We start from the raw sequence: 27,861 nt of genomic DNA, 5'->3' as shown, positions 1-27,861 counted from the left end.
GACCTGACAGCGGCTTGCAGCTGTGTGAGGGAAACGCTTTGATGCGTCGCCATGGGGAACTCCTGACCGTCTCTACCTCCTCAATACCCCTCCGCTCAACTCCCCCCCTCGCCAGTCCCCTTCGTGCATTCGGTTTCCATCATTTTAATCCTGCATATTTTCATAGGCGTTACTGCTTCCTTACATTACAAAGGGACTGGGAGGGAGTGAAGGAGAGGAGAGAGAGAGAGGCAAAGTGAGGAACACAGTGAGAGAAACAGAAACCAAGAGAAAGAGAGGGAGTGAGAGATAATGAGAAAAGCAGTAAGCGAGAGAGAGAAAAAGAGAGAGGAAGAGAGAGACAGGTCACTGTCAGCCTCAGTCAGAAAGACTGAGGACAATGGCTGGGACAGAGAGGATAGGCATCTTAAAATGCAGTGGCCTGTCTCTCCCCCCCCGCTGTGAATCAAAGGAACAGGGCTTCTCCTCCTCCTCCTCCTCCTCCTCCTCCTCCACATGTTGGTGACTACAGTCAGTCAATAAGGGGATTAGGGAGATTAACCTTGGGCCTCCTGCGTTCCTTTATCAATACTCCTGCCGAACCAACACCTCTTCCTCCCCCTCTTCCTCCACCTCTACCTCCTCCTCTTCCTCCACCCCTGACCAGATGACACTGACACATTTACACTGACTCCGATAACAGCCCTAAACAGGAAGTCTTCGTAAAATGTGCTATATAAATAAAATTTGATTGAGTGAATCATTTAACAAATTAACACCGGCTTCCTCAACTGGACACCTTTAGCCCTAATCTCTCTGAATTCTATAATCGTTCAGCTGTGTTAATATTGGAATCAGAACACGTCTGCAAAAATGTCCTACTGTGTGCCTTGTCCAAGTCTGTACGCTTGTGAGGGACATTGTGGTTTCATGCAAGTGATAATAAATGCCATTTCTCATTACCGGTCAACGGCATTGCCGCAGTACTCAAAGATAAATCAAAAACAATTAGGGCGTGAATGGCGTTCATTTTGTGGATGCTAATCCTTTTAATTCATCCGATTACTGAAATGAGGGTCACAGACCACAGAATTAGTGCTTAGTACAAGTGCATTATTAACCATTTTCAATTTAGTTCTTGAAAATATTTGCAATTGTCTATTTTGTTATCCTGGTCCTGGTAAATTCACAATCAACGTAGACGGCAGAGACTGTTTGTGCTCTGATGTTAGTACAAAGCTGAATTAGCACAAAGCTTGCAGTGATTAAAAAGGTCTCGAGTGGAAGTTAGCCCCAATTGCTAATGGATCAGTCTTCCCCGGCCAATCACTGGAATCCCGGGGGAAAGGTCCTGAAGTAGCTTAGCTGGCAAAGGTGCTAGCTCTGAGTCATACAGCCAAGTCACTGCTGTTTCAGATCTGGGCTGCTTTATTATTATTATTATTCAGCTGGGGTGAACCTTGCAGTGTGACAAATAGCCACTGGAGACACGGGCAAATTGTGACCTTGGAATTATAAGGTCATTTTGAGATATTGAGCTGCAAAGCTTTCACATTGTCAGTTAGGACCGTATAATTCTCAGGTCTCGAATGCATCAGAGCAGTAGAAATACCCATGTCTGAACTTCCGGAAGGAGATGGAAGGAGTGCGTGAGGCATTCCACTGTCACAACAGCCAGCCAAATGAAGGGGGGGGGGGGGAAATACAGTACGTATAAAAATAAACATACTAGTTGCTATTTCACAGCTTGGTGGTAATGATACGGTTAAAAACTTGTAACATAGCACTCTTGAATTTACATTCCCTCTGTGTACCCAGAGTGTGAATCTTTAAAAAAAACAGGAAAGAGGTTTCAGATTGAAGCTAAAATAACATGTGAAAGCAGCTGTCTGAGCTGTTAAACCTTCCCAGACTCCCTGCAGATGAGCTGTGTGCTTCACATGGCGTGAAGTTACCTCTTCTTCTTCTTGTAGTTCTCCAGCTGAACGTCCTGGTAGTTTTTGGCACGCTGTAGCTCACACTGACCACACAGGTTCTCCAGGTGCATCAAGAGACTCTCCATCTCCTCGCAGTCCGCCTCCATGTGCGCTGTAGAATAATTGCACACGGGGTCAGGGGGGCAGGGGGTCAGAGGTCAGAGGTCACACAACTGGAGCCCCGGCTCTGGCCCAGGCAGTCTGGCAGACAGTTTCCGTGGCTCGCCGTTTTGGCATGAATTTGAGCTCCCCACCCACGTTGTAAAAACGAAAAGGCCCTCTTTGAAGCTTAGCAGCAAACCTTTATCAGTTTTAAAACACATTTTATTTCTGGTAAACATTTGCTTGGATGATTTTTATTTTCGAGCAAGTTTCTGCACAAGCTAACCCTTCATTACCGAAGCTGATTACCGTCAGCCCTGCACAGAGTATGTTCCTTGTGCGGTTTCCAACAGCATATTAGTTACAGTGCTCGACTCGAAAGATTTCTCCACAAACCATAAAGTGCTTGAATCTGTGTTTAACTCACTTCAACCCCATTTTATTTAATTTTAAATCACTTATGCCGGCAAACATTTAGCCTGTGAGATCATTCTTATGGTCTCTTCACATAGTCCACTTAACAAAAAACAGCAACTTATAAACATACAGTATACTGCTTATCACAAGTTGATAGCCAGTCAACCAAGGCTGGTTAGTTGGTCAAACTTGAATATTGTTAGTTTTATTTGAGCATAGTGAAAGCTCACTGATTCCTAAATGAAAACATATTCAGCCATTAGCCCTGCTCATTCTCCCTCTCTCCCAGTGAACAGAGACCCACATGAATCACAGTGGTCACAGTCTCACCAGCGTCAACACCTCACAATCTCTTCAAGGACCCAAGGGCAACAGGCCAAACTGAAGGAATTCTTCCCTCCCGTCAAATAAACAACACCCATTGGCCAAGCGAATTACAAATCAATGAATTAAATGACTCAAAAAAGCATGAGTCACGCTAAAACCCGGGAGGTCTGAAACTTAAACAGTCTGGATGGAAAGGGAGAGAAAGAGGGAGAGAGAAAGAGAGAGACCTTGAATTCCACACATAATATAAAAGCTAACGCAAGGCCATTCGCAATGACTATTCTCCATCCTCTAGTCACCATAAAAGATTTTTAATAGAGTGGTCGCAGAAGGCTCCTGGTCCCCAGTTTGCATGTGTGTGAAGCAAGCTCATTCAGAAGCAGGCCCGAGACTAGCACTGCCAGCCAGGTCAGCAAGGCCCAGTCCACCCAGGGCACAGCACCGGATGAAAACAAGGCCATTGATGGCCACTACAAACAGGTCCCTTGTGCTCCTCCTGCAGGACTGCTTTAAATCAAGACGTTACCGAACAAGCACAGTGCTGTCTTACCACTGATCCCAGGTCAGTCCGTCATAGCACTGAACTGCAGAGCCTACATTAGCTCTCACAGCAACACCAGTGGATAATGGACCACTTCTCTAACCCCAAGCCCAAACTCTTGTGGACCAGCTGTCATATTGGGACATATATGATTATCAGGTGAACTAATACTGTTATTATTATGCATTTATGCAGCAGACATTTGCAGAGTTAATCCGACATTATATAAATAAGGGTTATGGAAAGAAAACATAACTTTGAAGGAAAGATGGTGTGGGTTTTTGGTCACCTATATTGTTGGGTGGCTGAGTTCTCTGTACTTGTTCGATAGGCTTCTTGTTATTTTACCTTGTAAATTCACATCTTTGCCATAGAATGTACCATAGTCCTTCCTAAAATTAATGCTTGATATCATTCTATGAAGAAATCGGTTAATCTGTTAATCCAAATACTGTGACATATCTGCTATCATTTCATGAACTAAAAACTCTTACATATTGATGGAAATGCAAGGGAAATGCAAGCACATGCTGCCACCTAGTGGTCTCATTACAGACCTGTCCTGATACGCAATTACTCCTACAGCAATATGGGAATGTAGAGCAATTTAAATCGAGACTAAGTAAACCATCCAGACAAATGTCAGACCAGTAAATGATTACTGCAGAGATTTTGTTAAATTCCACGGAATAAGTGTGTCTGCTTTGGACTTGTTTTTCAACACCCAAATTGTGTCAACTGTAGATAACATTGTATCACTAGTGTATTTGTTGCCATTTTGAAGTTAGTCTGTTTCAAATGCAATATTATAAAAACTTCCCAGTGGAGAATTCACTTTACCATTTTTAAAAAACCCCAGATGGGTTTTTAAAAAATATTGTTTCATGTAAAACTGCAATAACATTGAAGATACTGCCATTGTTAACGCAGTGGTCATCTAGTGTAAGAAAAGGGTACTGCTGGTAGCACACTTAAGTGACGCCTGTCAGCCTGTCATGTCACTTCTATGTCGTTTCTATGGCGAAACACGGCCTTATTAGCAAGGATTAGATAAACCCTGTGAGCCGAGACAGCCAAGCACTACGCTTAGCCTGTCTGTAATATGGATTAATGGAGTCCAATTACCAGCTACACAAAAGACCCCTCCCCCCCTCTTTTTTCATATTCCCCACAATTTCCGTGCATGCATTACGGTGGTCCTGGGGGGACTGGCCAATGGGGTTCAGGGCTTTCCTGTTCTGCTGCTGTCGCTACAGGGCAGGAAAACAATGAAAAACACGCTGGAGTAGGACCTGAATCAAGTCTGTATCGAATAAAGCCAGACTCATTTTTATCCGCCAGGAACACAATGATGCCTCCCAGAGCTCTGAAATTGAATGTCTCTTTAGATAGTCAGGGGAGAAGGGAAATGACAGAGAGAACACAAAATTAGAGAGCTCTTTGTACTCCAGTTGACTTGGAGCTGTTATTGCACGACAGAATGAGTGCAGAGTAAATGCTAGCTAACTTAAAATGCAACAATGTGTGATAAGGGGCTGAGATGGGGTAGAATAGGGTTTCAGGGGGAAATGACAATTAAAATGTTCTGTCATTAAGAACCTAAGCACTCAGCAGAACTGGCTATGAAGAGGCTCAAAATCTCTACAGCATGGGATCCAGGAAATAAGCGGTAATGAATATGAACAGACAGAAGGGGGCAGCACACATTCAAAGAACTATTCACACAACATGGCAAACTGAGGATCGTACTGCACACCTGTTTATCTAATACCACTCTGACTCACAGATCTGTTTTTGATTATGTTTTAATGATAGTTCTACACAATTTAATCTTACATGTAAACAACATTTAGCACAAGTATTCCACACCTCAAGGACAGCATATGGTAGCAGCAGACATTTTAGAAACTTTGCCAAACTTCTGAAAAGGCACACAGCTGGGCCAAGTGGCTAAGGGCAAAGGCATTCAACACAAGGTGGTGTGGGTTCCATTGCTGCCAACTGACAGAATCAAGCCTGTGTCGGGTCATTGGCTAGCTATGACTGGGATCACATAGTGGTTGGGCACAACTGACTGTGTCGCACCAATGGACAGGGCTTGAGTTGTTGAGGGTTACAGTTACGGTAAATCTTTCCAATGATGCAGCAGGTGCTAACATGCTAACAGCTGTCCGTCAGTGAGAGAGTCTTCTTCACTCAAAGCTAAGTTTCCCAAAGTACTGCGTGGCCTAGCTCACATAAGGGAACACTGAAGTGAATCTTGCTTGGGGTGTGTGCGGCAAAGGCGTGATTCAACAGTCACAAATGACAGATGCTGCGGTGAACACACGGTGCAATTCAGTGCACCAAAATTTGGTGGCAAACTAACATTTCAACATTAAGAATGGTAGACACTACAGAGTAAAGTGTTGCCTCCACACAACATGTAATGTATAAAAATGTTTACAGTAAACATTTCAGAGTGATTACTGTACTGACTTTGAGGAGGTTGAGAGCTTAGACATGAGGAGCTTCTGTGCAACCTCTGCTGAACCGAGTTGTTGTAAATAAGAGATGGCTTCAGTTCTGAGGAAGCGAGCACAATTTTCCATGGTGCAATCAGCCTACAACCCTCTTAAATAAAGTATGACCCTGCTTGAATCTCACGGTGACCGAGACCACTGAGGCTCCAAGGCTGATGTAATAAACAACAGGCTTGTTTTCGCTGACCTAAAAAAGACAGAGGGATTTGTAAATATGAACTAAGATGGCTCCCATAACGGTCTGCTGAAAGGGTTTGTTTTGTTCGTTTATCTTTCTTCTGTTTATCTGAGAAGCTGGGCAACTGTATAACAGAGAACATGCATTTTAGCATTTCCTGTTTTACTGTATACCGTGTCCCAATTTGCTAGTACGTCCCTTGTCTGAGGCCTTGATTGACCTCATCCCAAGTGGTCCAATGTGAAACTGTGCTCCTTGAGTTACACGCAAGTCCCTTATGAGCAAAAACGAATGTACTGCACTCTAATCTTCCAATAGCTAACAACAAATGATAGTACAGTGTTTGACTCAAATACAGACAATTAATCACTGGAAATGTAGATTTAATGTTTTGGTAGATGGAGTTCATGTTGAAGAGCCATGCCTCTTTGTTACAATGGAGCTCCAAACTGATGGGTTTGCTTAAATATTAGTAAACAAAAACATAAATGAAAGCATAATTATTGGAGGAGTTGAAGGTGATGTCTCGCAACATAAACTGGATTAATGATCAGACTCCTGTTCCCAACTCTCCACCCAGTTAAATAATATCCTGAATTCAATATGTCCACTGCACCATTGCATATGCCCAGTGCACCATCTGTTATGATACTACATTCTCATATGGTTTATGATGGGGGATGATGATGATGATAAAGAAACTGGTGATGACAAGCTGAGAGGTTGCTATTAATAGCGTATATTCGGGGGTCGTCCATCTTAGGTCTCTCGCATTTGTCCTCCGCGGCCTGGCAGACATCTGGCATGTCAGCAGGAGTTAAGGTCAGGCTCAACACACAGGCTTGTCAGGTTGAGCAGTGCCGGCTGACTGCTGGCCAGGGGCAGCCCATGTCTAAACCCCCAAGGTTTGTTTAAGCCTTTTGATAGCTAAGAAAGCTTCCATTTTGTCCCAAATTCCAAAAGCTTCTACACCACAAGCACAAAAACAGCAAAGACGGGCATTATTGTAGATTAATGTGCGTGATTAGTTCTGAGAGGTGGGTTCCAATAAGCAAGATTATTAGAGTTATAAAAAATACACAAAGTTACAGAATAAACACAACCCCCCCAGGTCCTGTTTACAGACTGTGTGTAAGCCCCAAACCAACTCAATTCAGTGAACAGTGCTAAACAAGAGGGTCACTTGAGGTGAACCAAGCCCCCACCATAGAAATAGACTGATTAGAATAGTTCTACTGACTTAGCAGAAGGAGCGATACTTTATCTATTCTGGAAACCACTCTGACAGCTACATCCTCAGTATACATGCACCAAAGAGCTTCTATATACAGTCTACATGTCTTACTGTAGCACTTCCCAGCCAAAGTGAATCTGGAAAACGTCAGCAGCTCAGGGTCAGATAGACATCAGACTAGGTTCTCTGCCAGGCTAATAACTGTTTTATAGCCAAACTTCCATTGGACAGCTTTGCTGAATTTGCAGTTTTTCTAATAATGCTCACTGGATGAATGACAACATATTGAATAGAACTACTCAACCTAACTCCAAGTAACCAAAGACGCACTCTATTCCAAATTATATTTTTTCTTATACTTCGTCGAGGAATAATTCTGTTCAGAATAATTCATGCCTACACAGACTTCAATGTTGGTCCAGCTTTATTACATGATCATGGAGAGAAGTACAAGAATTTGTAGTGATCATGTAATAAATCTCAACCAAGATTGAAGTCTGCGTAGGCCTGAATTATTATTCCTCTACAAATTTGCGTCACAAACAAGATCTCAATACAATTGGTTTTACAGAAAAGAAAAAGAAGATGTGCAGAGAGGTGAGTATAATGGGAAATTGCTGTGTGAAGGAAAAAGGAAACCCTGAGTTTCCTTTTAAGCCGAGTAAAAAAATTAGGACAATTTTGATCAAATTAAAAAAGGAATTGTGTGAACCAATTGTACCGTCAGGTTCTCCAGTCAATAAATTAATTACCAAAACAAGTTCCACCTATTGGGCTGTGCCGTTAACACATGAGCTAAACAGTTGAACAGAAGGCAGGTGGCCGCATGGTCATTGAACTTGGATAAAATAAAACAGATGAAGAGGAAATAAAAATTTACAGGAGATCCAAATTGGGATAGAAAACTCATGACGGTGTGTGGAAACGGTTGCGAAACGGCATCAACCCCAAAAAGTGAAGAAGCGAAAGCTGGAATTAGAATCAAATGATTCCAAGAATGAAAACAAAAATAAATAAAGTAGAAGTGCAGCTGTGCAGGCATCAGTTGGTTGCAGCTGCACACCGAGGACTGGGGTTCCCAGTCCTGCCAAAGCCGAGGTTGGCCGGATCACACGTGGAGTGACATAATTGGCTCGCCGCTCCGAGGGTGGGGGGAGGGACTCAGCAGGGCCTGTAGGATTGCTGTATACAGTAGAGCCGATTGCACTCGTCTCAGAGTCACGGTCGCGGGAACTTGAGACGATGCGGCCTGTAGAAGGCGTATCGCTCACAGTGCATCCACAGCAACACAGGTGATTAGAATAGATAGGGTGCAATTGGCTACCAAATTGGGGGAAAATGGGGGAAAATCAGACAGAAAACTAAAATGAAAAAAATCTTTCTAATGCATTACTACAGGCGATCCAATGTGCATCGTCTCACCTTTCTGCAGATGACATAATTAGTCAACAAAAAGGAACTGGGTTAACAGGAGGTGAGGCAGAAAAAATAAACCAACAGCATGGGGGAGATACTCTGTGGCAACATCGTGGATTTACAACTTCAAGCGGTAAACCAATCCAACACACATTACTAATTAATAATTTGCAAAAGCCTTATTATTACCTAATCAATTAGCCATTGTTAAATGTGGAGCTAAAACTAATGAAATACCCTTGCTGATCAGGCAGTGCTTCAATCTATTGCGGTTTCTACATCCACATTACCTAGTTCATCGACACCACACTGCCTCCAACCCCCCACACCCCTCAACACATTGAAGTAAAACAGACCTGAACCATGGCCCCTTATCGTGTTTCAATCTATTTGCCATTGTTAAATGTGAAGTTCACAATGTTAAAACTAATGACATTTCTCAGGGAAATACCCTTGCTGATCAGGCTGCTAAACGCTCATTATCGCAATCCTCTGTGATACTTCCATCTATTGCGGTCTCTACACCCGCGTTACCTAGTTTCTTGACACTGGTTGTATCCAGACAACCATACAGCCTCAAACCCCCACACCCCTCAACACACTGAAGTAAAACAGGCCCCAACCTTGGCCCCTTATTGTGTTTGGAGAGATAAGGCCTCTAATCCTCGTACTCCAGGAAAATAATGGCTAGGCCTGTCACGCTGTGAGAATTATGTCCACGAAGGACTCGATACTGGAGTCATGGTAATAACTCAGAAAGGAGACATGGTAAAAGTTGAAGCGACAGCCAAAGACCTGGGCCCTGACAGTGCTGCCCCTGCTGCAGGGATAGGTACGATAGATCAAGCCTTGTGGGTTTGTGGGTTAAATACATATTTACCTTTAAGCTGGACTGGATGCTGTTAGCTAAGCTAACCTCACCCTATGAAATTTACCCTATTACAAATGCCACCTCTACTCCCTTCCGTCGGATTAAAAGATAGTTAGTTAGTTAAACCTCACCCCTGAAGCTAGAATCTTTAGAACCAGTGTCAGAGAAAAGATAGCCATAGCTATATTTCCCGTTTATGGAGTCACATATCTAGCTGATCATATGACAATATCACCAACACACTGGATCAATTTTCAAATTAAACTATAAAAGGCTCTGAACTGGTAACTAAACAACTAAGAAATACTGATATGGTCCTTATGCATCACCAAATGGTTTTAGATTATATGGAGGTCTCTGTGCTTCACTAAATAAATCTGAAGGATATTGTACATTAATACCTGATGCTTCTGATGTAAAATGGAATAGTTACAGGGAGGCTACAAGATGCCTTTCAATTCCAGAAGCACGAGAATAGGGAGTTTTGAAATCTTAAAATTAATTAGAGATGTGCATTTCCTCAAGAAAATGTGTGATTGCAGCAAATCGGTGGACTATCGTTACTACTGTTAATACTATCGTATTTAAATACTTCCATTTACACCAGTACACCATGAACATTTTGATGTATAACATATGGATGTAGTGTAAAAATGTATAGAGTAATGCCAGTTCAAAAAACGTGTCAACATTTTTAATCCCACCTGTCACCACAGTAGAAACTGAACATTCCTCCATTCATTCCTTTTTTTCCCCCTGGAAAACCTTAAATATCTTGGAACATAATGGGAAATCGACAAGCTGTGAACAAGCACACCATTCAAAACCAAGCCGGTCATTTTCCAGTTGGCATCGATATCATCAACTGTGGGAGGAGTAGGCAGACAAAAAACTGGCGAAATAATAAATACAACTTTTGGATTGTTGCTTTGCAATCACACTAAAAATACCTGTAGTACTTGTTTTTCTATTCCTATTTGGCGTAGGCATGTCATGCTTAACTTGTATCCAAGCCTTTATCACAAAATAATTATGGTCTGCTGTAAACATGCAAATGCTGCACCAAGCTTCTCCTCTCGTAGGAACAACTACATACGAGTTGGAAGGGTTCCCAGAACCTATCATGACCTGATACCCGAGTAATGTTTACTAATAATTGATCTCATGATCAAAATGGAGGGAATTATAGAGGAATTTTGAAAAGGAGGTGAACTGAAGGTTATTAGAGGTTATTGCTCTCAGTGACTCCTTTCCTGTTTGGAAGAAGGGCAGAATGATATATGGCAGGAGTCCTGTGGTTGTTTTTTTCTTCTTCTTCTTATCATTGTCTGTCTATGTATAAATATGGGCAACACCATAACTGTTTCAGAGAACTACAAATGCTTGTACTTCTCCCCATGATCATATAATAAAGCTCAACCGAGATTGAAGGTGTAGAGATCGTAGATTGTAGGCCTGAATTAATCGGAACTGAATTATCCCTCGATTAATTAGAAGTCTTCAGCTAATTAGCCTTGATGTATGGTGCGCAGACATTTAAAAAATATAATAAACTAATCAATGATTATTTATATTAGTATAGGTTATGTTAGAAAAGTTACTTCCCAGGGTTCTTTTAAGGTGAACTACTGACCCCAGAAGTTTTGGGAATTATTGAAGTTAATTGGATTAGTTGGATTGCAGTGCTTTGCAGTGCAAGGATGGCATTGGAGAATGGAGGTGTTTTTTTCCAACCTTTATTTTTTAGATGAATAAATAGAGATATTGTTCATTCACCCACAGGGAACCATGCTGGAGGAGAGGCTTCAGAGCGAGTGAGCCAACATCCTACCTCCCAGCATGGGCTGTGGACCTTTTGGTTTGTTGTAGTTTAATTTCGAACACATACACTGCACACTTCATACTTGCATTCATGTATAAATAGTACAAGGGTAGGATGAAGAAAAGCATAGTGTGAAGCTATGAAAATGGTAGCAAACAAATTTAAACATAGAAAAATGAGACACCCCAATCAGAGAACCTAGTGTTAAGCGTTGGGTCATAACAGTTATAATAATGATTTATTACAATGTTTGTATCATTTTTAGGTATAGTAGTAGTAAACCTGTGATGACTTCTGAACCCAGCCAGTGCTTCTGAAGAGCCTTTGTCTGTGCCCCTCACTCCTGCCCCCTGGTGGTCAGAGGCCCAGACTCACCAATGCGGGAGGTGATGGAGCCCAGGTCGCTGAGGAAGCTGGGGACCTCTCTGAGCTGATCCTGGAGGCCCGTCAGCACCGCCCTCCGCGTCTCCCAGTGCGCCAAGAGCACCACCACATCTCCATCCACCGCCTACAGGGGCACGGTCACATCTCTGATTCATCCAATCAACGTGCCACAATAGTCATACTAGAACTACAACTCATTTACATGTATTTACATGGTCACACCTGAGCAACCCTAAGCCCAACCCTAAGCATATCCTGTTTATTAAACGCATATGATGACAACCACTTTTCTTTCTTACATTTTTTTATTATTTTTCTTATATCATATACAGCACACACAACAAACAACATAGTTCCACATATAGAGCAGTACCAAGTTAGGATATGTCTGCCCTATTTGACAAGAATAATTTTCTATTAAAATGATTAAAATTATACTCTATGTGCAACAGCATCAGATATCTGTTTAACCTGAGCTGGCCCCTCCAGTATTTTTCCAGTGCATCTCTAAACAGTGTCCACTGAAATACAGCGGAAACTCACTCATTTCTTTCCATTCCACAGCAACTGCTTCTATTGACTTGAATACACAGATACAATCAGTTCACTGCATAGGGTGGGTAGGGGAGGGTTTAGGACAATGGATTACAACATATTCTGGTACGTGTGTATGAAATAATTTCAAATTTATTTTTTTAAAGGGAGACAGATTTGCTACTAAGAACCTCAGTTGCATGCTGCTTGAACAAAATGTATCTTTTCAGGAATTAATTAAATTCATAGCTGTAATTTCTAGATATGAAGGCAAACTAAGATAATTCACAGGCTTTAATTGTAGTGCAAGAGGCTTCGACAGAGTGCTCCTCAGGTATAAACACATGCTAATCAGCGAACAAGTCACAGATGTGCATGTGCAGAAATCCAGATGTTCTTCTAACTACTTAATACCATGTTCTGTTTCTGAATTTCACAAATGGTCTATGCTTAAAACTGTAATGAATGAATATGGCATGAACCCAATTCATCATTTCATTCCCAGTTATACATATACTAAACTAAAACCATTTTAAAAATTAAACCACATTAAAGTTAATTCCAAGTGTTGTAATTATACAGAATTGATACCACATTCAAAGTTCATTTTTTTGGATTGCACCTATAAACTTTATAGTTTTCTGTGTGTATAGTGTCTTAAACATTATTCCATGATTCAGTGCCAGGGTTTTATGCAATTTTACAACTACAGGGAAAATTAGATATTATTTGTCTTTTTGCTGTAACACCAGACAATGGAGGAGTCAGAATAGATTGAAGTAGAATAATATGCAGTTGATTAAATAGCTTTGTCCACAACTGGACAATATTTCAAAATAATAATTTCAAAAAAAAACATTGAGAACACTGAAATCCCTTTTTGATTTCATACAGTGCACCCAGTGACTACCTCAATATGGTACACGAGTAAGGAAAATCATAACAATAATCCTCAAGGATACCAAAACAACTCGGGTGCACCAGACAATATGGTAGGGGTCAGGAGGGGATGCTTAACTTGCAAAAAAACCCACAGTGAGCCAGACCCAGAGCAGAAAACCAAGCTCGGGACTGTACTGGAATATGCCGGAATCGAGCTGAATTCATTCACCACTTTTGCTGCTTGTCGGCTGCTGGGGCCTTTGAAGGCAGTACTGCTTACACGATACATTGCTTCTCAGCGAACAAACTTCTATTCTGACTGGCTCAGGAGACGAGCAGTTCTTTCCAAAATAAATAATACATAAAAGCCGTACAAGCGTGACGCGATCAGCCGCGCATAAAAAAAATTACATTTCGGAAACAAAATATTTCTCTTCTTCCCCAGAGGGAGAGGGAATGGGGTCACCACATGGCTAACCGGTTCATGTTCGCTGATTTATGCGTCTGGAACCAGCCCCAATTTCAGTTATGCACGTTCAATTTTTTCCGGTCACAAAATATGAGCAAGGCGGCAGAAAAAGATGAGGCACTGGGGTCGTGACCTTAAAACTATGGGTCCAAACTGCAGATGGGACCTTTTGTCGTGCCCTTGAGCGAGAAGCACAGGCAGCTGTGAACATCTACTTCATCAAAACCTAGCTGTGGGGGTAGAATAGAAAGGCCTTGATTATGCAATAAATTAATAGAACTCCAACTATTAACGTTTATTTATTCAGGCAAATCCCATTGAGATAGAGATCTCATTTTCAAGGGAGACCTGAATTACATAAAATTAATAACAAATGTATAGTGCTATTTAAATAAAAAATGACAATAAATATAATATAATATTGTAATATAATAAAAAAATACAATAAAATATAATATAAAAATAAGTAAAAACCTATAAAATGCCAAATTAAAGCACCAGCTATTCGCTCAATCAAAATAAGAACATAAAACCTTTACATTAAAACGATTACATTCTGTTATGGGGTGGTTTAAGATCTTTCCATTAAATTGAAACTGAGAGAATTTACTCATTACTCTGTTGTCAGCATGAAGAACCGGACTCTGTAATGTTAGAGTGCTTACCGCCACCCAATAAACCGCATCATTATCAAATCAAAGCATGCTAGTAATGGGATCCATTTCCTGGGGAGCGATACTATGTCTTGCATGTCCTCTATTAGGTGAACTATCAGTGACTCTGACTGGCTTGGATCAGTAAAACTGATACTGATGTTTATCGCTCTGGGAAATTCTATTCCAATGCCGCACTGCCACTACACATTCAACACCAGACCAGCATATGCATGGTATGCCTGACACATTCATAAGTCGTTCATAAGCGGTCGTCTTATTGTACGAGAGCTTATCTGACAAATGTGGCGACATCCTATTGTTTCCACGTCAGTTTGAGATACCATATTGTATTGTCTGAAATTGATACCAAGCTAACACACGGGCAGTTGGAATAGATAGGGCACGAAAACGGGAAATAAGCAGAAACAGATTTATAAAGAAAAAAGAAGTGCAGGAATGTGTGAACATCCACATTTACACATTTGCAAATAATGTGATGCAGGTGGGATACACATTTGCAGTTGAGTTTGAAATGAAATTATTTCTCTGGTTTCTTTGATACTATAGTTCTGACGGAAAATGGGAGTCATTCAGATGAATTTGTGATGTAATGAAGGCCTCTCAGTATAAGCTATTTGCACAACTCGAATCCACCTATAAGGAGACACTCAGCGTTCAGTAACAATGCACAACAGAACTTTTCGGATATGTGATGCTGCAGAGAGGCTCCTTTCTGACTAAGAAAGGAGCATTTGTTTTTCTCACTGCAGTCTGGCCAAAAAGGTTATGCTTGTCTTCACTTTGAGTATCTCATTGTTTGTAGCTGGTAGCGTTACACTGTTGTTGTGCAGAGATCTTATGGGAAGTGCATATCCTACTACTTAGAGAAGACACCCTGACAGTGGAGATGGACTAATCCGGAAAGCTACAATGAAAGCAGGTGTGACTGGAACAGGGGGAGGGACGAACTCAGGCAGCCTCAATGACCGATAATAACCTCAACGTGGGTGCCAGCAAAAAGGGCTGCTTTCCAAATTCCAATAAAGGAACTGCACAGAGAAAGAAAGCTGGAACTAACTGGAAAGTCAATATAATAAGAATGATGAGTGCTCTCCAGTGTGATGTTGAGAGATTACCCCCACACACACCTTCAACTCAAGGACGGGCTGTTTTTCAAAATAACTGATGAACTGAAGCAGTAAACAAACCAGTCACAAAACCCCAGCTGCTCCCTAAGAGATTCATTCTAGGACAACAAAGTAGAATATTTTCAAAGACCAGCCATTCTAACTGAACAATTAACCCGAAAAGGCTAAAAGGGGCAAGATCAGAAATATGTTCTTAAGGTTCTGTTCCATAGAAGAAGAAAATAATTCTGTCAAATTTGCCTTTTTCTGTTTACTGCTGTAAATCATCCCTCAACTATTCAACTTTCAGGATAATACCAACTTTTGAATGATTACGCCACGTGTATGGTGAAAATAGTATAATTTCTATATTTGGAGTCGATTTTCTCAAAACTTGATTATGGACAACATTACAGAACCATTATTCTCAGTACATAGTCATCCTATCATCATGAAACTTTACAAACCTTTACTCCATATCCAGGAGAGGTTTCAGCCAAGTATTTTCTTGTTAAAAGCTTTATGGGCAGGTAAAGCATCAAAAATCTCATTGTTAGATGCTGAAACTTTCCAGAAAAATGACTATAGCTTACTGGTGATTAAAAAAAGCTCAAAACAATCTTCAAACATGTCTTACTTATAATGTATCTTTTTAAGTCCATACCTCATGATAATTGAGGTATGTACCTCTGAAATGATCTGGAAGATCAAAGATGTGTTTTCAGTGGAACATAACCTAAACTGAACATTCTAATGGTGATGAATGATCGTTACTGGTAACTGAAAGCAATGAGTTCTTGAACACTGATTTAAAAAACCGAGACTTTTCCCATAGTTATGTCTTTCTTGGAGAAACAGCTTCAAAGTTGTCCTTGGTGAACAAATATTGTGAGCCTTTGTATGGAACGCTGTATTTTACAACCGGGTAATTACCTAGTCTAACTATTTATGGGTAAACACCAGGTACTTAATTATTAGGTAACTACTTTGATTTCAGGGGTAAGTACTATGGAACAAAGTCAGTACGCACCATATGTAAGTAGTACATAAATATGTTTTACAGCCTGTTTCATAGTACTTACCTCTGAAATAGTTACAGTAAATACTAGGTAATTACTGGACTGTAAAATAAAGAGTTAACCCTTTTTGATTGAATATGTGTTGCAAGTGTTGTGTATATTTGTTATAAACAGTTGCCTTCTTGAAAACATCTTGCCATAAATTAAGGAGTACTGTGAGTTAGGGAACAGGCAGTGAAAGAGCAAGCGGCAGAAGAAATTCCTTTGATTCAACCTTGAAATTTGTCTGCATAATTATGTTTAATGTGTTTGGGCACATGGCTTGATATTTCGCAAGTTTATTCAGGCCATAAAAGGCGTCATTTGAGATTTGAAACAGTCATATTGAAGAGACAGCCTTATTTATTGCTCTTTATAATTACTTACACTAGTTTAGAATCTACAAAGTCTGTTTATTTCCCATTTCCATATCTTTTAATCAGTGTTTTGTTCTCCATCTGTACTTTCTCAATCAACATTGTTTTCAACCAGCATTTCTTTTGCATTTAACGGAGTATGTCTTGGCTTCGTCATTGTGTAGCAGACATATCTATCTTTCTCTAACAGTGAAATACTAAAACTGCATAGACAGAAGACAGTCTTGGGAAGCTGAATATTGTCAAACCCCATTTCCTTTCACCTGGCTCTGCATTCACAAGATGAATCTGTTACAAACACCTTTTAGATTATAAACTACAAAGCAAGACAAGTTTGATCTCACACTTCTACATTGTGTACAATCATTCTACAACACTATCCAATGCAAAGGCATATCAGTAATAAAATGAAGGTTTCAATTAGGTATTGCAGGCCTTGAAAGGCAATAATATGGATGAGAATGAAAATTGATTAGCCCCTTAGTGGTCCAGTAGGCCATGAACAGTCTACAGCAATGATCTTCATTCCTGGTCCAGTAGAGCTGCAGGGTCTTCTGATTTTAGGTTTTGCCTTAATAGCAGTTCACCTATTCAGACCCAAGAAACCAGGGGAGGTGAGTTACTGTAACTGTGTAATCAATTGCTTTCATTGAACAAGTGCTGAGTAACAATGGAAACCAGGACACTCTGCGGCTCTCCAGGACCGGGAATGAAGACCACTGGTCTATGGTCTATACTGCAGAGGCCTATAAACGGGCGCTGTCCCACGGCGTGTGGGTTTCAGTCCATTTGGCCTCCTTTGGTTACTGCCGTAGTGTTTCCGATAACGAAAGGCAACCACAGGCTGGCTGCCTGAAAATGATATGCCTCTCGGCCGATCGGTGTTCTTTTTTTGTAACTGTTGAAACATGCTCTGCAGGAGAGCTGTGGAAAACAAACCCACCTCTCCGGCTTTCGCGCACTCGCTCACTCCTTTGTGGAGAGCCACCCACATGTCTTCATACCTGCAATGCAAAACAGGAGCGTGTCACTCAGAACCCGTCACAAACGTACACGTTCACTCTGTTGCATAACATGGTGAAGCATGATCGAAGGCATCAATAAGTTTCAGAAAATTAGAAATAAACCAGAAACGATTTGGGATTTTCACAACTAAGATTTTACCACATTATACAGTATAACTGTGCATTACAGACCGACTGGATGAGATCATTCCGCTTTAGTCATTCATCTGAACGACTACCTTATACAAACCCCATTTTCTCTTCGTAACACTTTAATAGTTCTTTTTAATTATGGAAGATATTTGATAATATTATAAGCATGGTATACATTACGTTGGTAGAGTTGCTACAGATTGGCTCTGTTAAATTCTTTCGTTTTTGCAAGCTGGTGTTTCATTTGACTGCAGTGAAATTCCTAGTTCTTCACAAGACAGGACTTATTCCTATTAATTCCTTTTTTCAGGGCATCATTTTCAATCACTATTGAAACAAATATACTGTTTGAAAGTATGAAAACTCACGGTTCTATCTGTATAAACTATTTTAAGATGCCATTGACAACAGTTCCATATGTTGGTAGTAAAACAAGTGTGGGGGGATCTCACCTTCTCTGCATTTTGGAAATCCACATACTACAAGAAATATGGTAAGTGTTGGTGTCCTTTTCACAACAATTGTCCAGCGGACCAAATGCATAACAGTTTCTCTTTCTAAAATATTATGCTTCTACTTTCACTATTTGAGCTTCTGTAACTTTGTTTTAGTAATATTTGGAGTAATTATTACGGTTACCTTTCAGAAGAGACCAGGATTATGTCTGTTATCAAAACGGTTCATGGGTATGACATTTTTAAGCTTGTGTCAAGAAAAGGGGCGATACTTAAACGTTAAACATTCAAACATTCTACAGAATGCAACTACATTAAAAACCATCATTCAGACAGCAACACTAAAACAAAAATAGGTGGAAGCACAATTTTTGACAAAGTCAAAGCAGTGAAAGAATATTCTGTCTGCTGAGGCTTATCTATTTCATTCTGTTCTCTGCTCATATTTCAACACCATCAAATAATATGCGACATTCATTCACTCTGCCCTGAACTGCACGTTTCAGCGAATTCCTTCTCAGCTTATGCTATCTGGAAACTCTTGGTCAGTATAGAAACACATTTGTGAGCAAGATGCATACAAATAGGTAATCCATTAATTATGAATAGTTTGAAATCCATTATTGATAGAGATTTGAGCTGTTCTAGGAACAATACACAAATCATTTACGTAACAATTCTTAAAACAACAGCAATGATTCAGCTTAGGATTTAATAAACCCCATCCCCACCACCCAGAAGAACTGTACATTCCAGTGGCTCCTAAGTGCAAAACCTAGTCTAACCAAACTGCAGGGTGGTCTGAAGTTCATGCTAACAGGTTTAAGGGTTCTGAATGACAATGATTCTTCAGACTGACGCTGTCCTTCTGCAAGGTGAAGGACTTTCACGATCGTTTCTGTCTTACAAGAGCCATTCTAATAACATATTCATAATGAGAAATAATGAATTCTGATGATAGAAAGCTATTACTCATTCATCAAAAACACAGAAAATTCATCAAATAAAATTAATCAAATCACCTGCTTTTGCATCTAGGCACCTTCTACACTGTTGACAATTAAAAAGGCTTTTTGTCAACAGTGGGGACAGTGTAGAAGGTGCCTAGATGCAACACAACTAAAAAACGTTTTTTCTCTTACATGGATGGACATATTTTTTTTATGTGTGCTCACAAGTCCACGTCCCCACAACATAAAGGATTTGAAGTAACAATGTTGTACTCATGCAGGTATTGTGCATGTTTTACGAAAGCCTTCCAAACATGCATTTAAATATTTTCCTGTCATTATCCACAATTCTTTCAATTTCTCCCAGATCACTGCGCCAGATACATTTCCAAACACACTTGGCGCACACACCAGACAGCCAAATAACCAGAGGTTAAGCTTCAACACCATGGGTGTTGCTATACCCAATAGCACACATCTAGTAGGTTCTGCCAGCCAAAGTCAGTACTGATAGTCAGAATTTCACTCTAGACTGTGTGGTACATCATAGCACTTTCACAGAACCCAAAACATTACATTACATTAGTTATTTAGTTGACACTTTTATCCAAATGCGACTTAGAGTTGATTTGACTAAGCAGGGGCCAATCCCCCAGGTGCAATGTGGGGTTAAGGACCTTGCTTAAGGCCCTACAGCTGTACAGATCTTATTGTGGATACACTGGGGTTTGAACCACCCACCTTGAGTGCCAGTCAAGCAACTTAGGCACTAGGCACACCACACACAAAACGCAACAAACTGAACAGCCACCTGCTCCACAGAATGGAGGACTCAGGGAGGTGTGAAAACGCGAGCGTAAACAGCTCTGGACGTGTGAGGACACGCCTGTGCGTGGACCAGGCAGGAACAGGCAGCCAGGGGCAGTCCAAAGGCCAGAGGAGACCAGCCCAGCGGCCCTCTGACAGAGGCTGGGGACGGGGAACAGGTCGCAACACGAATCGGCAGCGTCAGAGAAGCCCCAGCATTCCTTTGTGCGCAGGTGGCCGGGGAACACCTGTCGCCTCACAGAGTCAGGCACGCGGGAACATGTCAGGGCAGCACCCCACAGGCTGGAACTGGCACACTGCAGCCGTGATCTCATACAGGCCACTGACACAACACAGAACAAGGGCTAGGCTTTAATAAAACAACTCAAATATGGAGCTTAAAAGGGACATGAAGCACTTGGTAATATGACTGGTTAATTTGCTCTTTACCTTAGATAAGATGTGGGCAGATATAAAATCTGAAATTGACCCATATTTGATAGAAAAATAAAGTTAGTGCTTTTTTTGCAGCTACTAACACTTCGGTGCAGCCATCTTAGAACAAGCAAGGTTGTGGCATCAAGGTTGGTTTGTGTTGTTTGCTTAACCAACTCCTATTACAAGACAGCTGACTTTCAACGAGATTAACAATAAATAGTGAGGAAAAAAGAACCCGGAAGGGTTTGGATGCAAAAATGGGCATTACCAAACAAAACCTATTAACTTTTGCCAAAACACTGCCATCTGAGAGGGATTTGTGTTTCAAAAAAGCTCATTTAACAAAGCCATTTCAGGGCTATTAAGAAAACTGGAAAACAGCTTTTAACGGATGATACGAAGATGGTATCTGCAGCCTCACATAACTTGAACATTCATTTTTACTGAAAATACTGATCTTGAATATTCATGAGTATCTTTGCAATGCATTTACAGTACAACCTCAAAATAAATCAAAATACAGAAACAGTTTTCAACTTAACAAACAAAAAAGCGCTATTTATGTTTGAGATTCAAGATACATCATATACATATGCTCCTGAGGTTTGGAGACAGGATTTTAATGCAGGCAAGGCCTTTAGAAGTCTTCTGCAATTGCTCATATAATACAACACGTTCAATGCTATGCAAGCAAGGAAATATGCAGTGCTTCAAATTCTTACATCCACAAAATCAAATTATGCTTAGGCTGATAGTCTGTTGTTGACTGGAGTGCTAATAGCTCTCACAAGAGCTAATACAATTCAGTGACAAATCCCACATGGTTAGACCAAATAAAAGCGATTATGTTCCACAAAAGACATACCAATTACCAAAAAACAATACATATGTATTTGTGCCCTGCAAAATTTTTTACTTTGAATATTTAAAAAAAAAATGACTTTAGCAGTCGTTTTTTACTTGACCGACCACTACAATTCAAATGTTGCACCAGTTTCTCTAAACCAAGATGAACCAAGTTAAGCAAAGAGAAAAATAATCCAAATACCAAGGGCTACTGTTATTCCACATCAAACCTGAAGTTAAGAACCTAGCTGTTACTTCAGATACAGATTTGTTTAGGTAATGATTTACATTCTCAGAATGTAAACATAGCTGCTGTTTAACTCCGTTGAAACACTGCCATTTTTCACACAGGCGGTAACAGAAAGGCTAAAAGATGTTTTATTTTGAGCAAACTAGGGATGTGTGGAATGAAACTTCTTGGCGATTTACTTACTCTACAGTACTGTATGTTATTATTAGGCACTAGAGAACGTCTCAAGTCTCCATACCTTTGCTTGTGAGACTAACTTATTTTTATAAAAAAATAAATAAGAGGTTCAGATGACCATCATCAGGTTTTTTTAGCACATGAAATGCCTGGCCTCTCATCATATCGGGCATAATCTTAGCATCTGGCTGAAGCTGATAAGTTTGTTTTTTATATTCGTTTTGTAGGCAGATACTGATACAACCCTGATATCACTCTGCATCCCTAAAAGCGTTTTTCTGTTTGTGGCAAAAGACCATTGATCTGCTGCAACCTGTTCATAATACCACAGCACGTGGTTTATGAAAAAGGGTAACACTTTCTTTGAAGGGTCCTACATAAGAGCTGTATAAATCCTCCATAAGCATTACATAGCCCATTCATAAGCACTAAATAAGCATCCATAAGCATTTATGTCAATATCTGCAAATAGGCATACAGTGTGTTATGTAAACATTGATGCAACAAGTGTGAATGCTTATGCAATGCTTATTAATTAACTTTCTAGTGCTTATGAAGGAGTTATATAGCTCCTAGGTAGGACCCTTCAAAGAAATTGTTACCAAAAAAAAAAAATAATAATATTGTTTTAAAATCATGTAATGACTTAACAGAATATTGCCCAACCTTTTAGTAAGCTACCATCCACAATCACAGAGGCTTAATTTGTTTTTATGCACCTTAATTGAGGAATGACCGATTCAAGCAGATCAGACACACTATTATTTTTCAATTTTAAAAAAGTAAAAAAATGATTTTAAACAACTTATATTTCTTATTTCCAAGTTTTTCTTTATTTTATCACTTTTATTATTTAAATATTCTCACTGTATACATTTGAAAAATGGGATGAAAGTTGTTGTAAACAATGTTTATTATTGTATTATTTTACTGCTTACTTGATCAAGGCTGTATTGATGAAGTATTTATAATTATATTTACACTGTAATTAGCCCTTTTTTTCTTGTATCTACAGGGTAGATTTTCTTAATGTGCTCAGCTTACCGGTTGAGAATCTCCCCACCTGCTGAGAACTGTGGACGACTGTCATCTCTCCTGTGTTAAAGCAACAGTCATTACATAAGAGTACAAACACACCTGCAATGGAAAGGAATGCACACAACATTATCATGCAGAAACCATCAAAACAGTGTCCCACTAAGGGTACAAAGAAGAACTGACGCGTTTCTGAATTTCATTCCAGGTTTTGCGCTTCATAGTTTAATTTCTGGTATATTCCCGATGTCAGGAGAGCTGAGGATGTGTATATTTAGCTAAAATAGTTCAGGCCAATGAGTGGTGTATAAATGGAGAGAGTAATTAACAGGAACAACGTGTCTGGAGAGCATCAAATTGCCTACCTCTTTTTGACTTTGGGTTCCTTTGGTTTGATGCTCAGAGTCTTTATCCTGGAAGGGTAAAAATTATGTAAAACATGCATTAAACATAATGCATACAAGTACACTTTTGCTAGGTCAAGTGTTGCTTCCAAGTTGCAAAAAACTTTCATTGCCCAGGTCCTGACACTAGTTTAAACTTTATCTAGAGAGGTTATGTTTGGGCTCTGGAAAAAAACATCTCCAAGATGTATATATTTATTTATAAATTCTACTATATCATTGGATTGGGAAAAAATACCAGGTTCAATAAACGGCCATTAACTGCGTTCTATTCAGAGAATGTTGTAACCCTGTGATTTCTCAAAAGAACATGTGATCAATGTATTGTAAATAGCGGCCTATGTCAGAAACAGTATTGTTTTAGTTTGGCAAGCTGTAAACTCCTGTTGTTTTAACTGAGTATTTTAACGAAAATAGGTTACAAAGCTGTTTTCCATCCGAACTTATTTTCTGTTTCCACCAAATTGCGTTGCAGGCTAATGTTCATTGAGTTAAAGGGAAAACAGCAACGACAGCTATCTGAACAAGCTACTGCCTCTGTAACCACTAGCTGGTGCCCTGGTTAATTACGTCGATGTGACTTTCCTGAAGCCACATGATAGTCAGCTGAAACTAAATGTCAATGAGTATGTGCAAAAGTCGTGTCCATGATGTTAGCCCCATCGCACCTGATATTTTCTATTCAGAAACAAAGTGATACATTCCTGGGCTGTAATCACCGAAATAATATTTAAAAGAAATACAGACGAGTGCGAATGCATTTTAACATACCACAGCGCAGCTGTATAACTTCACTGTTATACACTGTCAACAAAAAGCGCATCACCAGTGAGATCATTCCAGTTAGCTAAATAGCTACAGCCATCTGAGCTGTGACCATACATATCATTCGCAATACATGCTAATAACGAGCAAAAAGTTAAATTCTCAATTCAGTTAACGTTAGGAAGATGGCAATATATATATATTAGTAATTTAGTAAAGCGGACTAAAGCCTGCATGTTGGTGTCGTTAGCCCAGCGAATTGCGAAATAAAATACAAACCCAGTTGAAAAGTCTTGCTGCACCGTATGCAATCTTTCTCTGAAATTCTCAAACATTTTCCGTATTTTATTTATTCTTGTCACTCAGTATTTTGGAAACAGTCGGCCTATTCTAAAGAGTACTGATTTATTCCCTCATCGACAACCGGTCCCCAGACAGTTCCTTCAGAATAACTCTTGTTGTGCCTAGTTGATCAGTCCTTTCAAGCCAAGCTCAATTGCGCGGCCAGTGCAGCCAGCACCAGTTCACTTCCTGCTTCCTTCACGTGTTTGGCATTACCTGATTTGTGCGTAGTTTCTGTCCAGAAATAATATTGACTAGATATTTTGCATGTCACATATAGGCTTATCAATGAACGTCAAAAACAGGACTGTGGCTGTTGTGCAGTCGATGATGGAAACCGTTCATAGGGAGAGGTAATATTTTCGTGATCTGAGGTGAATTATTTTTGCCTACTTTCTGCCTCTCCTTGCAGTTTCATGGCCAATGCTGAAGGAAACCAAAATGTTTTCTCTGTCTGGAGAGTGCTTTGTGAAATCTGAAATTCTGTTTCTTAATACAGCCCAAACCTTGGCAGCCTATTCAAGGCCACTTCCCCCTATCAAGTACTGTAGCATTTTATAATTAGCTGATATTTGTTCTGGGCTACATATCAAGTCATACTGTATATGACACTGTAAAATGTCACTTAATATATGACATTTTTACAGTAGCCTTACCTTCCAATCACATTACAGGCGAATAGCCAATAGCCTAGCCCATTTGACAGAAAGAAGAAGAAATGTTCAGGTTAAAATTTTCTGAACGAAAGTAAGCTCAGTTTATGACTATTTAAATAAGCGAATCAGTGTGACAACTTCCATCATTTGTCCCTTATCTACCCCTAACAGGGCAAGATTGTGACAGTATGTAATTACAGCAGCTACTCGTCATAGAAATCACATTACAGACCAGTCATCACAATGTTAAGAGGCCTCCATCAACACCTGGCACTCAAGCATAAGTGTATCCTAATAACAATTCAGAGTGAATCAAAAGTGATAATATGGCTACAAGGGAAGCATATAGTTTTTGTTATTTTACTATTTAATCCACGCCATTGTGCTTTTGGTATTGACAAAGTCCTAAAAACCAGAAATTAGCTCAGCATTCCAAGTGACTTCCTAAAACACTAATACATTGAAAGTAATTCAGTCTGGCTATTTGATCTGTATTTATGCAATATTTTCTTAATTTTATTTAAAATATTTCATGCATCATGCATTACATTAATACACAAACAGTGGTTCAGCAAAGTAGTTTCTCAACAACTAGAAGCATTTAAACTCCCACACATAATGCAGCATAATTCATGCACTAATTAAGCTACATGGGAATACAGACGACAGTTCTTGATACTTAGTTACAGTGTTATGTGGGGGGGGGGGACGGAAAATGGGTGAACAATATTTGGGTGAGATCTCCTCCTCTTGCTGATGAAATGTCTTTATCGTTGAGAAGCGTGCAGTACATGCAAGGCCAGCTGTTGACATGCACAGTGATGTCAAAGAAGAGCTTTGCAGTCTCCAGTACTGTATAATTCCTGCTTTCACCCTTGGAATGCACCTTGAGTCGTTCATCAATCTTAGCTTTGTGCTGCGTTACAGTCAGCTGTGCAGAGGGATGCAGCGGCCACAGTGGTGCCAATTAATCATTCAAACTCCGGTGAGCGCCGCCAGCCTTTTGTGCGCAGTGTTTACCGCGCCCTCATTAAAGTATCTGGCACACAGCGCTCTGAACCCGACTTGCCCTCACTTGCAAGCTATTCATTTCACCTGCCAGGAGAAATCACCCTCCACAGCATCCTTCTCTGGTACCAGGGATGCTGTTTCCACTGCTTGCAAACTAATGTAAACTGTCAGTACATTTCATTAGTTATGTAGCTGAGGCTTTTTTTGACAGTATGTAGCCTAATGGCTAACGTGCATGGCTGGGACCCTGAAGGTTGGTGATTCAAGCCCCAGTGTAGCCACAGTAAGATCCCACAGCTGTTGGGCCCTTGAGCAAGGGCCTTAATCCCACAGCTAAAAAACAGCAACAGCATTTGTTCATTTTATAGAGTCAAATATAATTTCCAGTGACATGATGAATTTTCCGATGCAGGTTTTGGATTTCCTCCTTTAAAACTATAGGTATCTTCCTGAATATATAAGAATATGCAGCATATGTTTGTGTAATACCTTTGTGTAATCTGTCTAACATTCAAGTTTGGCAATGCATCATTTATGATATGTGAGATTTAGTGACTCAATTTACTCAGTTCCCTCTGTGAAATGCAGCCTTTTGTCATGATGAAAAGAAAAACAAGACGTCTTATCAGCAGCAGTGAAGACCTCTTGCACTGACTGTTTCACTCCTGCAGTGTTCCATGCATTATTATTATGGGCAAGCCTTGCACTCATAACCAGTCTATAACTCAATGTATTATGCAGCAATATGCATCTGTTCTCCCAGCATAAATGGAACACTTTCATATTGTGTATATTAAATGTGTATTAAACCCCTCTGTCTTCGAAGTGTACCACATCAGTGTCTTCCATCCATTTTATTTCCAAGTGTTCTCACATGTAAACATTTACACATTGGTTCTTAATTAAATAAACTCAGATGAGTGTCTCTTCCAAGGAGTGCAAGTGTGGATTCAATTGTTTTTACACTTACAACCTTATCTAGTGTAACTTAATATATATAACAAACAGAAGTGTATTGACTTGATTAAAGTGTGCGATAATGCCAGACCTGACTAGTTTTTAGCACTGTTGCACTGTTGCTTGGTTCAAATCCCAGCCATCTCTGTGTAGAGTTTGTTCTCCCCGTGTTCATGTGGGTTTACTTTGGGTTCTCCAGTAAGGACATGATTATACATTTCCAGAAGCATACCCCAACCATATGTAGAAATTATTGTCCACACATACAAATATCCCGGCACTGTTTTTGACAACAAACTCAATCTCACAGAGAACATTTGGAGTGGATAAAAAGATTTTAAGAAGTATTGTATTGTATTGGGATGGGAACCAAGACGCAGTCTGTAGGGTCTTCAGTCTGTATTAAAAGATAGCCAATCATTCTGCATTCCTGACCACTTTCGGAAGTCAGCTCCACTACAGTGGGGCCAGTACAGGAAGGAAGAGCCAGTCACCTCCAGGTTGCGGAGTGTTGATATTAAATTACAACAATAATTAAAAAAATTTACTGAGTGATGAGGTAAATGACTGATTGTTTGTATAATTATGCTGCATAACCCGAGTGTATTGTGTGAAAAGGCAACTGAACAACAGCTGAGTTAACTAGACTAAATTGTAAGTTCTCGTGTGTAGTCTGTCAACGCAACATTAATTCAGACACTCTACCTCAATCACATGCTCTTATGTATTTAAAGTTCAG

General features: G+C 40.0%; 1 protein-coding gene across 2 annotated transcripts in view; it reads right to left on the bottom strand.

The window, feature by feature from the left end:
• Positions 1 to 24,689, bottom strand: part of LOC133136341 (dysbindin-A-like) — a 77,522-nt gene extending 52,833 nt beyond the window's left edge. For both annotated transcript variants that reach the window (XM_061253765.1, XM_061253766.1), the window contains exons 1-6: positions 24,436 to 24,689; positions 23,353 to 23,400; positions 22,997 to 23,047; positions 17,816 to 17,876; positions 11,761 to 11,893; positions 1,935 to 2,067 (exon numbers count right to left, since the gene is read on the bottom strand). In XM_061253765.1, coding sequence (XP_061109749.1) covers positions 1,935 to 2,067; positions 11,761 to 11,893; positions 17,816 to 17,876; positions 22,997 to 23,047; positions 23,353 to 23,400; positions 24,436 to 24,491 — 482 coding nt within the window. In that variant the 5' untranslated portion in view covers positions 24,492 to 24,689. The remainder of the gene's footprint in view (positions 1 to 1,934; positions 2,068 to 11,760; positions 11,894 to 17,815; positions 17,877 to 22,996; positions 23,048 to 23,352; positions 23,401 to 24,435) is intronic.
• Positions 24,690 to 27,861: the final 3,172 nt, after the last annotated feature.

The sequence above is a fragment of the Conger conger genome, chromosome 9 (genome assembly GCF_963514075.1).
Source record: "Conger conger chromosome 9, fConCon1.1, whole genome shotgun sequence".
In the NCBI taxonomy this organism is placed as follows: Eukaryota; Metazoa; Chordata; class Actinopteri; order Anguilliformes; family Congridae; genus Conger; species Conger conger.
This window is presented reverse-complemented; position numbering and strand designations above follow the sequence as displayed.